Raw genomic sequence first — 16,677 nt, forward strand, 5'->3', positions numbered from 1 at the left:
CAATAACCAAACAGTAAAAAAAATGCAATTGCAAAAATGAAACAAATTTCACATAAAACTATGATAAATTTAATTAAATACTTAACTTTATATATTATGGTACATCGTTTGAGCTATAAGTTAGCTATCAAACCTTTTACGTTTGAATAAGTACCCGCTATGAAAAGGAGGATTCCTACTAACAAAACCAATACATTCTTCCATAAACGCCATCGGTATTTCCCGAGACCCGGATCCTCCCAAACAACTAACAGCTCTATGATTGCTGGGAATATAAAGCCCATGTTAGATAGGCAGAACGCTCCTAGCTGTGAAAAGAGAAGCAGAATATAATTGCATGCAATAACGAAGCCAACGTTTCCTTCTGTGGTAAATATTCCTAAAACACATAGGGCAAAAATATATATATATTTTTTTTAATGCTTAGATGGGCGGATGAGCTCACAGCCCACCTGGTGTTAAGTGGTTACTGGAGCCCATAGACATGTACAACGTAAATGCGCCACCCACCTTGAGATATAAGTTTTTTTATTTTTTATTTTTTTATTATTGAAAGATTACTGGTGGCCCGGAGGCTTTTCCAGTTTCACCAGGACACGTGGGCGAGCAAAGGCTCAGCCAGGAGGGGTGGGATTTGCTAACAGCTACCCGAGCGCCTCCGAAGGAGACCTAACAACTCCAGAGTAGCTGCTTCGCGAATGAATCTACTACCGGATCGGAATCGCGACCCGCTGAGAAGATCATTCATGGGTTAGGTTGCACGGCGAACTCTTTGTCGAGTTCGACGAGTACGGTTACCGAGGTCCCTAAGCCTGCTCCTAGTGTTAGAGCTGAAGGCGTCTAATGCAAAGGTTATTGGATCTGATGGATCCGTAAGGACGTGTCTAGGGCGTCGACGGTGACTGGCTCCTGCGTGATCAGGATTCGGGGAGTAGTCAGCGCCGGCAACGATAAGGCGATTATCATGACGCATAGCCTTATCGAAGTACCGTTCCGACGCTGACTTCATGTATTTCTGGATAGATTCGAGGTCCAGGTCGTCGTGTAGGTCAACGTTCCTCACGAACCACGGAGCTCCGACGGCTAACCTGCAAAAGCAGGATTGTAAAGATTGGAGGGGAGATATAAGGCCTCAGTATAGTTACAACGGCTGCCCTACCCTTCAAACCGAAACGCATTACTGCTTCACGGCAGAAATAGGTAGGGCGGTGGTACCTACCTGCGCGGACTTAAGAGGTCCTACCACCAGTAATTACGCAAATTATAATTTTGCGGGTTTGATTTTTATTACACGATGGCAGTCAATCGTGAACATTTGTTGAGTACGTATTTCATTAGAAAAATTGGTACCCGCCTGGGATTCGAATATCGGTGCATCGCTCAACACGAATGCACCGGACGCCTTATCCTTTAGGCCACAACGACTTCTGAGTCGACGAGTAAACGCTTTTTTTTTATTTTTTTTAACAATCACGCCCCGTTAACTGGTCCCGTCGTAAGTTTGTAAAGAACTTGTGTTACAGGTACCAGATAACGGATATAAATGTAAGATTTTTATTATACACATACATATATTTAATAGACATCCATAACCCTGGAAAAGACATTTATATTTATCATACAAATATCTTCCCTTGGCGGGATTCGAACCCGCGACCCCCTTGTGTAGTGACCATGTCACTTACCACTACACCAGACGGCCGTTAAATCTCTACATACTCCGAAACGGCTGTAATGAGATTCAGACTGCCCTAGTGGATCTTCTAGTTTGGTAGTGATGAGATCAAAGTCAAATTAGAAGATCGGTCAGCTAAGTAAGCCAAGATATGTTTGGTTTTTGACAAATACTAAATGTTTTATCAATACCTTTGTTTTCGTCTATAGACATCAGGTAGAGTTGACCGAAATATAATAATAATATGGTATCTATCTACCATATGTTAATCCTCTCAGCCATTATTGTCTCATCAACAATCCGTTCTACCCTACTCATAAAATCACATTACTGGTCGTAGGACATCTTGTGAGTCCGCGCGGGTGGGTACCATCACACTGGCTATTTCTGCCGTGAAGCAGTAATGCGTTTCGGTTTGAAAGGCAGGGCAGCGGTTGTAACTATACTGAGATCTTAGAACTTATATCTAGGTGGGTGGTGCATTTAGGTTGTGGATGTCTATCGGCCCCAGTACCACTTAACACCAGGTGGGCTGTGAGCTCGTCCACCTACCTAAGCAATAAAAAAATACAGTTAAATATATGAGCGTTGCGGTAAATGGGCTTTATTAAGTTGGCATACTATCGCCCTTGAATTTATCATGCATCTGATCAACTTACCAATCCCATCAAATTTCCAATATTGGGGAAGGCAATAGCAATGGCTGTGATGACAATAATGAATGAGCCTCGGTATAGTCTCTCCCACAGCCAGTGTTTTTTAGGGTCGTGCTTCTTCGACACATAGTGCCACACCAAATTGAAAGGAGCCCAGAAGTTCAAGGCGAAGGTCACGAAGATCATGACAGCCATTAGGCACTTCATTATTGTAGCGAAACTGAAAAGAATAAGAGAATTACTTTGAGATACTTTCAGACTTATCGTCGTCGTGGCCTAAAGGATAAGACGTCCGGTGCATTTGTGTTGAGCGACGCACCGGTGGTTCGAACCCCAGGCGGGTACCAATTTTTCTAATGAAATACGTACTCAACAAATGCTCACGATTGACTTCCACGGTGAAGGAATAACATCGTGTAATAAAAATCAAACCCGCAAAATTATAATTTGCGTAATTACTGGTGGTAGGACCTCCTGTGAGTCCGCGCGGGTAGGTACCACCACCCAGCCTACTTCTGCCGTGAAGCAGTAATGCGTTTCGGTTTGAAGGGCAGCCGTTGTAGCTATACTTGAGACCTTGTATCTCAAGGTGAGTGGCGCATTTACGTTGTAGATGTCTATGGGCTCCAGCAACTACTTAACACCAGGTGGGCTGTGAGCTCGTCCACTCATCTAAGCAAAAAAATATCTATTTAATTCATCGCAGAGTTTCGGAGACTTATCCCATTATAACACGAAGTCGCCGTTTTAAAATACTGGCCATTTTATCTTTATTTTTATATGTAGGCAACAATACTTACATTTCTGATGGAAAATTCAGAGTTACAGGCGACCTGGAGCTTTCGCCGAAGCCCCAGTATCCGAAAAAGCCAACTACTATCAAAAACGACACCACCACGGTCATACCTGAAATTCAAAAAGTGATTTGAATAGTTTTATAATATTTTTTATATTTTTTTATATTATAATATTTTTAATACGCGAGATTTATATTTGTAATTAAAGGTGCGTTTTATTTGGCATTAGCATCAACAGTTCGATGTTTTTAATTGAACTTCAATTAAGCTTACTGAATTGAAATAGTCGAAGAACGTTTTTTGTATGTATGATATTTTGTCAAATTTTTAAATTTTAAATGACTCTCCTGTAAAGTTGCAAAAATGTCTAAAAAACGGAATACCCCTCTATAATGTTTATTAGGTATAATGTGTATTTAGCGGTAGGCAGCGGTTTGGCTCTGCCTCTGGCGTTGCTGAAGTCCATGGGCGACGGTAACCACTCATCATCAGGTATGCTCGTCTGCCTACAAGGGCAATAAAAAAAAGAAGGTAAATTCACAAAATATGTGCTCTCCGCAGACTTTCCAATCGGATAAGTGGCTGAAAACCACGCAATGGGATAATCGTCAAACTGCATTCAAAAAATGAATATTCTCAGCCTTAAAGGGACAATGAAACGAAATTGAATCTTAGCAAAATGCTTTAACACTGCCACAGGTCCTAAAGCCGATGTTATTGCACATTAGACAGACGGTTCGAACGTTATTCAGAAGCCTTTTATAGGCAAAATTACATTGAAAATATGACTGACAAGATTAAGTTTTTTATCGTCGTTCTTCTGGTCTATAATAATTACATTGCACAGCGACTGTCGCCTACAACTAGGAATGGATAGTTATGCGATATGCGTTCTGTTTTTCCTACAAAATATTCCTACAGGCTACGAAATAAGCTTAGGAATAGTAGTGTTAGTTAATGGCTTACGATACCTACCACCTGTACTGACGCAAACTTATTTGAGGGCTACACTTCTAGGGGGTGTCCTAAATTTACTTGGATGCACTTTGTGAACGAGAATATGCGAGAGAAGGGTCTGAGCGGAGAGAGGACCTATAATAGGCCCAAATGGAAATAGAGGAAATTCTGTTCCGACCCCACATAGTGAGATAAGGACAGGGTTCAAGCGAAGAATATTTGAGGGTTAGACTTTTATTATGCATAATAATTCGCACATGATGGGAACAGTTCGTGAAAACACAAAAAAACTTGCTTTCAAGTTTTGGCCCTTGGCATAGTTTTAGGCAAAGGACGTTTCAAAACAGACTTTCATCTCTATGTGCTCACTATTCTTCACTACGTCGAGTTTTCAAGGTGATTAATGCATGGTCTGCTTGACTCCCGTTTAGAAGGTACAAGAACCTGGCATTGTACGCTGGTCCTGACGTACCAATTAGCCGAGCAGTTAAACAAACTTACCGGCACTTAAGATTATTGGAAACTTCTTTGGCTCTTTCATATTGTTCTCAATTGGAAGCGAAACACCGATGCCCTCCATACTGAAGACGACGATTCCGCAGAATTCAAAGAACCCTATGACATCTTTCCAAGCTGGAACCGTCGAGATATCCGGCGCTGAACGTAGACTGTACACCACCGTCGCTATCACGCACGCAACTGTAATGTTTTATTTTTGCTTAGTTGGGTGGACGAGCTCACAGCCCGCCTGGTGTTAAGTGGTTACTGGAGCCCATAGACATCTACAACATAAATGCGCCACCCACCTTGAGATATAAGTTCTAAGTTCTCAGTATAGTTACAACGGCTGCCCCACCCTTCAACTGAAACGCATTACTGCTTCACGGCAGAAACAGGCAGGGTACCTACCCGTGCGGACTCACAAGAAGCTCCACCACCAGTGTTCTCTAGATTACCTTCTCTAGATCACCTAATGTTTCCTAGATTGATATTGCTTAAATGAAAGCATCCAATTAAGGTCGTCATAGATACGTGATTGATAAAATCTGGGCTTCCCAAACTTATACAAGTTCTAAAGTCATTATTGAAATAACCAATCTTTGGCTGAGTTGAAGAACCTTAGCCTAATCATATTTTTAATTGCTTTTGTAGGCAGACGAGCATCCAGCCCACATGATTGTGAATTGGTGAGTAGTTACCGTCCCTCATGGACTTCAGCAATGCTAGAAGCAGAGCCAAGCGGCTACCTATCGATAAGCACTCTCCGTAAACTTGGCTTGAAAAAACTTCACAACGTGTCACTCCTGTTGAAGCATGGCGTCCGTGTCTTAATTTTCGTACAGAGTATTAACCAATGTTTAAGCACACAATGCACTTATTCCCCACGACAGTAATAGGCGATGGACGTACCTTTCTTTACAGGTACACAATATGTCTTTCAACTAATAAAAATAATTCGATTCTACAGCCTGTTTATGTAACAGTTACTGATTAGATTATTATATTATTGCTCATTTTTCAATTTTTATTTCCACGAAATCCATCCTCTTTTCCACCCTTGATTTATTTAAAGCATATCGCGTTAACTTAGCGACATGTACCATCTTTTTTAGTCCTTCGATATTCGAATTTATCATAAAGCAAGTTATATTCCAGTTACAAAATTACCTATGAACACATCAGCGAGGAGAGTGAAAGGCGCTAAGTATTTCAGTGTTGTGATCATGCATAACAGAAGTATTGGAACTAATAGAGCTAAGATGTAAAGCCTCAAGTAGTTCAGGTTTTCTGAATCGATTCCTTCGTTGCCCCCGATCAGCTGTTTAATGGTCTTCGCTATGATGATTTGGTAGACGCAGCAGGCCCCAAACAGGTCTATGCAGATAATCAAGTCTACTGCGTATCTGAAATAGAAAATCAGTTATTATTTACATTTCATTTGGCATTCGTTCTTTAACAGACTTTTAATCAAAGGTTGGAAGGAAACGATTTTAGATTTAGATAAAATTAAAATAATGTTGTTTATTTGATGAAAATCTATCTACCTGAACCATTTGCTGTACTTCCTTAGTTTTGGGAACGGTCCTATCTCCAATGACGCCTCAGCGACATCAGGATATGACATCTCTGGTACATGCAGCCTTTTGTACAATATTTGTGCCGATTTCACCAGAATCTGAAAGAACATAAGGTAACCTATTAGCTGGTTACCAATTTACCGGTTGTTGAACCTATGGTTATGCTTTGGACTTATGTGATGCTAAGAGGATATCGGGAATAGACAACTTGATTGGTGAGATTAATGACAAAAAAAATATACAAATGCATAAAATAACTTACATGCACGCAGTACGTAATGTAAAATCCAAAGACGATTGTAATAACGAGAGAACTCCACAATCCACATTTCATGTAAGCCTCGTGTATACCCAAAATCCCACCACCCAAACAACCTTTTACAAGATGCCCTATTGATTCTAGGGTACTGAAACAAGAACAGAGAGGACAACGTTCTTATAATAGTTTAATCAGCAAATGTAGTTACTATTTCTGACCTTCTTCATCTGTATTATCACTGTCCTTAGTATACAAAAGACGACATTTTTTGAAAGAGTATCACGCACAAGGGTATCACAAAATCTTTGGATTTTGACGTGAATACGTCTTTAAAATTACTTCTATAGGGAGGCAATCCAAAAAAACGAATGATAACAAAATCGGGGGATACAGTTTAGTGTTGCAGCTACATATCTATCATCTCCATCCAAATTTCAGTTACACCACTGGATAGCTAAAGAACCAAAGAATTTATTACGCTAAGTAAGGACTGTAACACATCGCGCGCGGGAAAGGGGGCAGCCCCGCCATTTTGAAGGTAATTTTGCTGCATACCGAGATTTCCATTTAGTATAACTTTCGACTCGGTGAAGCTACGACGTTCATTCAGATTTCAATCGTTAGCTCTCGTCAAAATCTATCGATTACATATATATAACATTAGTGTAAAATTGTAACTGTGAATATAATAAGGTGTTAAAATGAAAAAATAATATCAAAAAATATATAATGTCGGCCTATACGCGTCGAAAAGCCAAATCGAAATACAGAGATCGTATACGGTTGGAAAGGGAATCTCAACAGCAATCGAATGGTACCAATAAAACACCATATGATCGAGTCAAGCAGTGCCGGCAACGTAAAGTAATGAGTGCGGCCGAGCGGATCAACGACGGTGCCAGTACATCTGCAGCTGGGACGGTTGAAATTACGCAGATGGATGATGAAATCGCTTCTGTATCGACATCGGGCTTATGACAAAGACCTATAATAAATAAAGTTATAATACAGTAATTATATGTTTAGTTGATTTATTTCCTGAACTCATTAAATGAAAAAGTTGCCATCATAAACAAAACATGTATACCCGGAGGACTTCTTATGACTATGACATACATAAATAATAATATTTTATATAGAAACTATTACCCGTTACGAGACGTATTCACGTACAACAAACGGCCGTGTCCATAACACAGCCACACCCCATTTTTTATTTTTTTTATTGCTTCTATGGGAGGACGTGCTCAAGGCCTACCTGGGGTGTTAAGTGGTTACTGGAGCCCATAGCCATCTACGACGTAAATGCGCTACCCACCTTGAGATATAAGTTTTAAGATCTCAGTATAGTTACAACGGCTGCCCCATCCTTCAAACCGAAACGCATTACTGCTTCACGACAGAAATGGATTACATTTATCTTTATTTTGAATAGATCTATTCTAGGTTCTAAGCTCAGTGTTGCTTGATTTTGATGAAGCCAGACAATTCTGTGGCAAAGCAATCAAGCTTTTCAAATCGATTGTCGTGCTTGTCACTATGTCAATCTAATATATTTTTTGGACATCGTATGTCAAGATGTACCATATCATTTGGTCTTTCGAGGCGAGAATACTGGTTTCATAGATTTCGATTAGATAATGCATTGGTTCATTTAAATTCGTTCTTTAAAATATATAATATATTCTATTAGTACCACTTTGTCATTGTCAATAAAACAATTATTCAGATAAATGTAGGTCTCATTTCAAGCGTTACAATTTGATGATCGACGGTCGATTTCGGTCCATAACGAATTCGACCTTGCATTACGTTGATAATTGGAATGTATTGACATTCCGGCTACTAATGATCAGATACATGGGTAAGGAATAACAGTGAGCATTTGTATACTGAATTTTATCTGCTTAATTTCTTATTAATCTGGTTTGTAGCTCATAGACATCGATCTGCACAAGACACAAGCTTGAAGCTTCAATTTTACACTGAAGGGCTTAGAGGTTATACTTCGATTTTTTTAAAACGAGGTTTTTAAATGTCAAGATCGGCTGTTCATTTAGTTTTATGGAAGCATATAATTCATTAACAATGGAAATGAATATGAGCCAAACAGCTATGGATCTATGTGAAATGTATATCTATGACAAAAGTTAACAATTGATTAAAGATGGAATTCGTAAAATTATTGAGGACATACAGCCGCAAATGTGCGAATTAGTGATAGCAAATATTATTAAAAAAAAAAAATTGCTACTAGCGAAGTCATGGTAACCATTTGATTAATTTTGTTTTACGTTTTTAATGGAACACCCTCTTGTTTATTTAAATAAAGCAAGCACCCGATAGTTTCTAATTTCTTGAAATAATTTTTGAAAATATACTGTTTTTGGAACATAGTTCCTTATGAGACGATGCGGAGGGGCACCCTAACTGGGAAAAAACGTCCGTAACGTAAGATTTTTATTAGTAATGCACACAGTGTACGGCCAAACTTTGTAATAACGTACAAAAATATAATTTTTTTTTTCTTTAAATCAAAATAAAACCTCTTAGACCTTTAAGAATTGCTGTCCAATTCTTCATACCGGAGTGCATAATTGCATTATGTGTGCTCGCTCGGAATATATCCTATTGCAACCAGAGCATATGAAAATATGGGCTGGATCGCGGCATGCTTAGCAAACGCTGCTACCGAGTTTCTGATGAATCTTTATTGTCTTTCATGACATCCAAAGAAAAATCGGAGGTGGTACTATTTTAGATCTGCTAAATATATCCTTCAAACATACTTAATACCTATTGACCACTTACTTAGTTGGCTTTCTGGTAGACCTGTGAGCGACAAAATCATAACTGTCCTTGTCTGCGTGGAGAGTGTATTTCTTCTTGTCCGGTGGTGGGTGTGGAGGCGGCTTGCTCGAAGGTTCAACTTCTGTGTTTGTATAGCAGTGGTTCTGGAAAACGATTAGAATTAATTATTTAATAACAGTGGATTTCAAAGTGATGTTTTGCCTAAAGAGATATACAAAGGCAAGGTGTATTTTTATTATTGATTCTAGCTGCATGCAGACCAGCTTACGGTCCAAAGTGATGATAAGTCACCGCAGATGGGCATTAGCAATGTTAGGTGCACAGCCAAGTTGCTGTCTATTGCTGCGAGCTCTTTTCAAGGCTCCTTTGAAGAAATACATTTTATAGCGCTCAGGAAACACTGAACGAAGCAAAAAAGATCTCTGGAAATTGATAGTTGCATGCGGGATTAGAACACCGGCACGATCGCATCGCTCGATACGAATGCACCAGGCACCTTATCTTTAAGGCCACGACCAAAACGCGATTGAATCTATAATTTACGGCTTAATTTTGCTTTTTACAATTTCCGATGCATCGAATACAATTTTCATGTTTAGTGAGTTTTAAGATGTTATTTGTTGAAGCTTGTATATTCTACGTTGTATTAGAAAGTTATAAATGGGATCAATTAAAAATTGTATTCATCAGTTACTTGTAAACTTCCTACTACTACTACTACTTGTAAGCCAAATAAGTGTTAATTAAATTTTAATCTTCTTATTTTAAATTAAATAGTTATTGGAACTACAAAATCCAAATAATTAGTCGTTTTCAGAACACTATAGAATTATCTAAATTTCTGTTTGAGAGTAACTAGGCTATTGGCAGGATTGGAAATTTATTCCATTTATTCTATTATTACTCTTCATCTTTTTCTCCACCTTATCCCATTAGGTGGGATCGGTACAGCGAATTTTTCTATTCCATTCTCTTCTATCAGCCGTCATCTCAACACTCACTCCTCTCTCTTTCTCATATCGTCAATCACACACTCCATCCATGTCTTCTTCGATCGACCTCTTCCCCCTCTACCTTGCATTACCATTTCCATACATCTCCTAGTCACATGCATCTTCTCTCTACGCATCACATGTCCATACCACGCTAACCTAAATTCTATTTCTATTATTACTTGAACTTCACAACCCAAATAATTAGTCGTTTTTTAGAATACTATAGAATTATCTAAATGTTTGTTTGAAAGTAACTAACAAGGCTGTTGGCAGAATTAAAATTTCTAAATAAAATTTGTGTGGGAGTTAGTTATTTAGGTATGTAATATATATTTGAATTAGCTTAACGAGCTCAAGGCTCGCGTGATGCTAAAGCATTATCTAGTCAAAAAAATGACAAAGTATAGGTATTTATTTAATATATATATTACTAGTGGTAGGACATCTTGTGAGTCCGCATGGGTAGGTACCACCACCCTGCCTATTTATGCCGTGAAGCAGCAATGCGTTTCGGTTTGAACGGTGGGGCAGTCGTTATAACTATATTAAGACCTTAGAACCTAGAAGAGATCTATTCAAAATAAAGATAAATGTAATTCTGTCGTGAAGCAGTAATGCGTTTCGGTTTGAAGGATAGGGCAGCCGTTGTAACTATACTGAGATCTTAAAACTTATATCTCAAAGTGGGTGGCGCATTTACGTTGTAGATGTCTATGGGCTCCAGTGACCACTTAACATCAGGTGGGCTGTGAGCTCAACGACCCACCTGAGCAATATATATTTTTTTTAAACTGAGAAAATCAACTATCATAATTTTTATAATCATTCTTTTTTTAACCTTGCCCGTGGAGGTCAACAATACCAGGAGCATAGCCAAGCTGCTCCTTTATTAATGTTGCTTGACGCTGTCACCCAGATCCAGCCCATCTTGAGACGTGGTACCGAAATTTTGTTTATGCTCAGTACACAAATTATTTTAATATAAATTCTCTGACGTCATCAATATTGTATTGTATTAAGATCTCATCGAAAATCGCTGGAGGAATGCGCGAATCTTCCTCATCAGACCGGTTTAGTTTTTTATTTTCCTCCTATTTCGCGAAGATATCTGCGCGTTGAATTTACTCGTATCCATATAACTATAGAACGAAGAGCTAAATAAAAATTTTAGACATAATAAATTATTTATTAAATATATTTTGTACACACAGCTGTTAGAATAAACACTTCAATAAGGATGCAGAGTACAAGGGCACTTCTCACATGTTGAAATCTCTTCCAGTAGGCCCGCAGAAGGAAAGAAGAATTAGGAACACAAACCTAGTGCATACAGTAAACATTACATATAATAACATATACATGATATTACAAGATACAAAACAATATATATACATACATATACACATACATATACTTACTTTATATTATAATACATTATACAAATATATATACGGTGAAAATTTATTGAGTACGTTTTCATTAGAAAAATTGGTACCCGCCTGGGATTCGAACACCGGTGCATCGCTCAACACGAATGCACCGGACGTCTCATCCTTTAAGGCCACGAAGAAGGCGTTGAAAACTGTTGTATTTCTGTCGCGAAGCAGCAATGTATTTCTTAAAGAACCACTGGGCAGCCTTTGTACTTTACTAATGAGACCAGACCTCATGTCTCAGGATGGCAAGTTACCGGAGCAACTTAACACCGTGTGTGTAATGAGTTCATTCTCTCATTTAAGCAATAAATAAAACCTGTGAACCACGGTGGTGAGTTTCGCTAGACCAATTGTATTAGCGTCGTACAACACGTCATCTCGGATCCTCCCGATCCACTGACGGTGCTTCTAGGTACTTCAAGCACCGGTCACCGTTCTCGTCGAACCCGTCGCTTGCGACGAAGGGCTCGACGAGTAAATTAACTCTCAGACACAGCCCACTGAGTTTCTCGCCGGATCTTCTCAGTGGGTCGCGTTTCCGATCCGGTGGTAGATTCTGCGAAGCACGACTCTTGCTAGGGTTCGTTTTAGCATCGTCGTCAGGTTTGAGCCCCGTGATCTCACCTACTAGTTAAGGTTCCGCTGGAAACCAGCTTAGGTAGGAAAAAAAAAGTCGTACAAGAGCGATATTTTAAATCGTAATAAATCAAATTTGAAATACTGCTTCAAACATAACTTGTCATTGATGATGTAAGAAATTTGTAGCTATCAATGTTTATATTTCGTAATAGAAATTCCCTGTGGTTTTGCGCGCCCCGCGCTAATATTTGTCATTAACAGGAAGGAAAGAAGTTACATTTTTCCGGCATCGTGAGTTGTTTGTGCAATCTCTGATTTGTAAGCTACCGTTCGATTTGTCTCGGTGGGAACATCAAATAACTAATGATTACTGGGAAAAAACCACGCACGGTCATCTGGGCCCAATTTAGGATACTCTGTCTGTGACATATGTACATACTTCTACAGCCCTCGGCGCAAGAGTTAGAGCCGTTAATTACTGCACCACAATAAAAGGCAATGTCGTTGTTTATCATCGCGTAAAAATATCCGGCCCGATCTTATACTGTTTATTTTATTTACCTTGATAAAATAATCCTATGTATAAATAAAGGATAAGGAAGTTTTATCCAAATAATATCCAGTGGTTTTACCGTGAAAGATTAACATACATCGACTCGTACTCACATACTTTAGATTTAAAATATAAGCAGTAAAACCCACTGAGTTTCTCGACGGATCTTCACAGTGGAACGCGATTCCGATCCGGTAGTAGATTCAGAGAAGCACTGCTCTTGCTAAGGGCAGTGTTAGCAAGTATCTCAGCTTGAGCCCGTGAGCTCACCATGCGAAGTTGGAATAGCCCCTTAGATACCGTACCAACGATTAGGTAGAGAAAAAGGATAGAGTGGTACCTACCCGAGCGGACTCACAAGATGTCCTACCACCAAAATCGATTAGTCAATTAGCGGTTAATGTTAAAAAAATAACGAAAAAATAAGAGTAATAATTGGTCTAATCTATACTATCTAATCTATCTAATACTATCTAAATAATACTAATATTATAAAGAGGAAAGAAAGATAAGCGGTAGGCAGCGGCTTGGCTCTGCCCCTGGCATTGCTGAAGTCCATGGGCGACGGTAACCAATCACCATCAGGTGGACCGTACGCTCGTCTGCCTACAAGGGCAATAAAAAAAAAAGATTTGTTTGTTTGTTTGTATTGAATAGGCTCCGAAACTACTGAACCGATTTGAAAAATTCTTTCAGTGTTTGGAAGCCACACTATTCCCGAGTGACATAGGCTATAATAATTTTTTTTTAACTATGGATCGTTACTAAAACTCCAATAATGTTACGAAAATTAGAAAAATTATAACATAAAAGTGATTAAAAAATAGATAAAAATAAATATTATTTAAATAAAAATAAAAGTTCATTAAAATCTATATATTAATACGTGAAGCAAAAACTTTGTATCCCTTTTTACGAAAATTGCGCGGACGGAGGAGTATGAAATTTCCCACACTTATAGAGAATATAGAGAAGGAGTGCACAATGCAATTTTTTTTTTAAATAATTCATAAAAGGTACATTAAATCAATAAAGAAAGCATTACACACACTACCATGCATTTGAGACACACACGCATGCATACTATTTGTTTATTGTCAAACTTTTCTTATTGAATAAAATCTATGGTCAAATTGAGAATAGATTAAATATTGTTTGTCTTTGTTAATATTTGTCTAAAGTGTAGTCTTGGCGAAATCTGTGATTATAGAAGTATATTAGTCGTTGACAATAGAACCATAATGATGTACTAATTTATAATTTAAATTAATTATTATAGTCGAATTTCGGCTACTTCGGGTACATTAGTTTAGGTATAAATACATGCCTTTTTAAGATTATATTATTGGCATGCATTTTAAGCCAAGGGCGAATAGGAAGAACCAGTTTTTAACAGTCTATATCCGACGTAAAAGAAAAAAACACATATGTAAACAAAACTGTCCTAAACTTATACCATTAAGAATGTCTTTTAGAATTTTATTAGCACTTAAAAATATATATATACATAGAAATACCATATCCAAACATTAGATGCACATAATAAAAATATATATCGGCAATTTTTTTTCCACTCGATAAATAAGGCGATTTTTGTGACTCGCTTTGACATTATCAATTATGACAGCTTTTAGAACTATAGCAATGTCTGAGAGTATTGTTACCTGTTGATACCTGTTCATTATAGATACGTCTGAGTACGAGTATTATAATGATATCTATTATCAAATTTATAACGTTAGGATCTAAGGTATAGGAAGTTTTGTAATTTGCAAGCACTACGGAAGTATTGTGGTGAGAAAATGCACATTTAATATTATTTTTACTTACAACATTACTGCTCAATTCCATTTTAATAATAACGAACACAGAATACGACTTATTATCAAACGTAACATCAATGAACTGAAGACACCGAATAGGTACGTACGACATTCAGCAGCCTCTCCGTGTACACTCGCGAACAGAAAAACCGGGTACAAGGTTTTCGATAATATATATATATATATTTTTTATTGCTTAAGATGGGTGGACGAGCTCACAGCCCACCTGGTGTTAAGTGGTTACTGGAGCCCATGGACATCTACAACGTAAATGCGCCACCCACCTTGAGATATAAGTTCTAAGATCTCAGTATAGTTACAACGGCTGCCCCGCCCTTCAAACCGAAACACATTACTGCTTCACGGCAGAAATAGGCAGGGTGGTGGTACCTACCCGCGCGGACTCACAAGAGGTCCTACCACCAGTAAAAAGTAATTTTAGTAATTTTTTTTTCGTAATTGATGATGTATTAAAAAAGGTGTTTAGTAATTGGAATGTCTTGAGACGTGTTGTTATGATTTTTGCTACAGCGCTGATTAATACTGTCACCTCTTACTGGTGGTAGGACCTCTTGTGAGTCCGCACGGGTGGGTACCACCACCCCGCCTATTTCTGCCGTGAAGCAGTAATGCGTTTGGCTTTGAAGGGTGGGTCAGCCGTTGTAACTATACTGAGACTTTAGAACTTATATCTCAATGTGGGTGGCGGCATTTACCTTGTAGATGTCTATGGGTTCCAGTAACCAATTGACACCAGTACCAATTGGGCTACAAATAACCAATTGGGCTGTGAGCTCGTCCACCCATTTAAGCCATAAAATAAAATAAAAAATAAACCCCTGGACTAGCACGTTGGTCCTCTCGATCGGCGGGTCATCCGGGGACCGACTAGATGGCACGTAACTAGAAGTATCACATCGCGCGATATCCCAATATGCCTTATCGCGTCTACTTTTTTCGGTATTTTTATGTTTAACTTTCTTATTCGATTATTTTTGTTTTGATGTGAGTACTTCGTGATTATAGTGAGTAGATGATAACTAGTTATGGCGTGAGCAGTATTTTAAGGCAGAGATATCATTGATCAGGTAATTCATATGCAACCATGTGATGTTGTGCGTGTGAAATGCCTTAAATTTATGGCCTTACATACAATTGTTATTTATTAACTTTTATTACAATGTAATTAATTATTATGTGCTATACTTGAGTGCACGCTTGTACTTCTAACATAGTTGTTTCCCTACCGTTTTTAGTGTTATTACTGTTAAGGTTGCTTACAAGTGAATTACATTGAATCCTGCAAGATAACAATTGAAATGTAAGGTTTCAGTTATCAACCTTGCTTGCACGACAAGTTATAAAATCGTTTCTTGGTATATCGCAAAAGAAGACGTGACGTGATATTATTTTCATTAGTATTTACTGCATTTTTAATCGGGTTGAAACATACGTATATGCGGAACCGACACACGCAAAACTGACATGGTTCTCAGACGATTTTTTTATTTTTTTTATTGCTTACATGGGTGGACGAGCTCACAGCCCACCTGGTGTTAAGTGGTTACTGGAGCCCATAGATATCTACAACGTAAATGCCGCCACCCACCTTGAGATATAAGTTCTAAGGTCTCAAGTATAGCTACATCGGCTGCTCCACCCTTCAAACCGAAACGCATTACTGCTTCATGGCAGAAATAGGCAGGGCGGTGGTACCTACCCGTGCGGACTCACAATAGGTCCTACCACCAGTGATTACGCAAATTATAATTTTGCGGGTATTATTTTTATTACACGATGTTATTCCTTCACCGTGGAAGTCAATCGTGAACATTTGTTAAGTACGTATTTCATTCGAAAAATTGGTACCCGCCTGCGGGATTCGAACACCGGTGCATCGCAACAACGAATGCACCGGACGTCTTATCCTTTAGGCCACGACGTCTTATCCTTTAGGCCACGACGACAGTTGTCTTATGGACGCTGAATGTTTTTTTAGAACAGATTGTGGAACGTTATGTGAGATTGGTGTCCCGATAGTTCTGCGGCTTTCTTTGA

The 16,677-nt window shown here is 38.5% G+C and overlaps 1 protein-coding gene across 1 annotated transcript; it reads right to left on the reverse strand.

The window, feature by feature from the left end:
* Positions 1–46: 46 nt before the first annotated feature.
* LOC101737942 (proton-coupled amino acid transporter-like protein pathetic) lies at positions 47–14,755 on the reverse strand. The gene is made up of 9 exons (XM_004924852.5): positions 14,627–14,755; positions 9,234–9,376; positions 6,426–6,570; positions 6,131–6,261; positions 5,754–5,989; positions 4,587–4,784; positions 3,132–3,237; positions 2,335–2,551; positions 47–308 (listed from the first exon to the last, which is right to left on the reverse strand). Exons 1-9 carry the CDS (start codon positions 14,729–14,731, stop codon positions 114–116), a joined length of 1,476 nt encoding a protein of 491 aa, XP_004924909.2. The 5' UTR covers positions 14,732–14,755; the 3' UTR covers positions 47–113.
* Between the last annotated feature and the right edge of the window lie 1,922 nt (positions 14,756–16,677).

Source organism: Bombyx mori, chromosome 24 (genome assembly GCF_030269925.1).
Source record: "Bombyx mori chromosome 24, ASM3026992v2".
Lineage (NCBI taxonomy): Eukaryota > Metazoa > Arthropoda > Insecta > Lepidoptera > Bombycidae > Bombyx > Bombyx mori.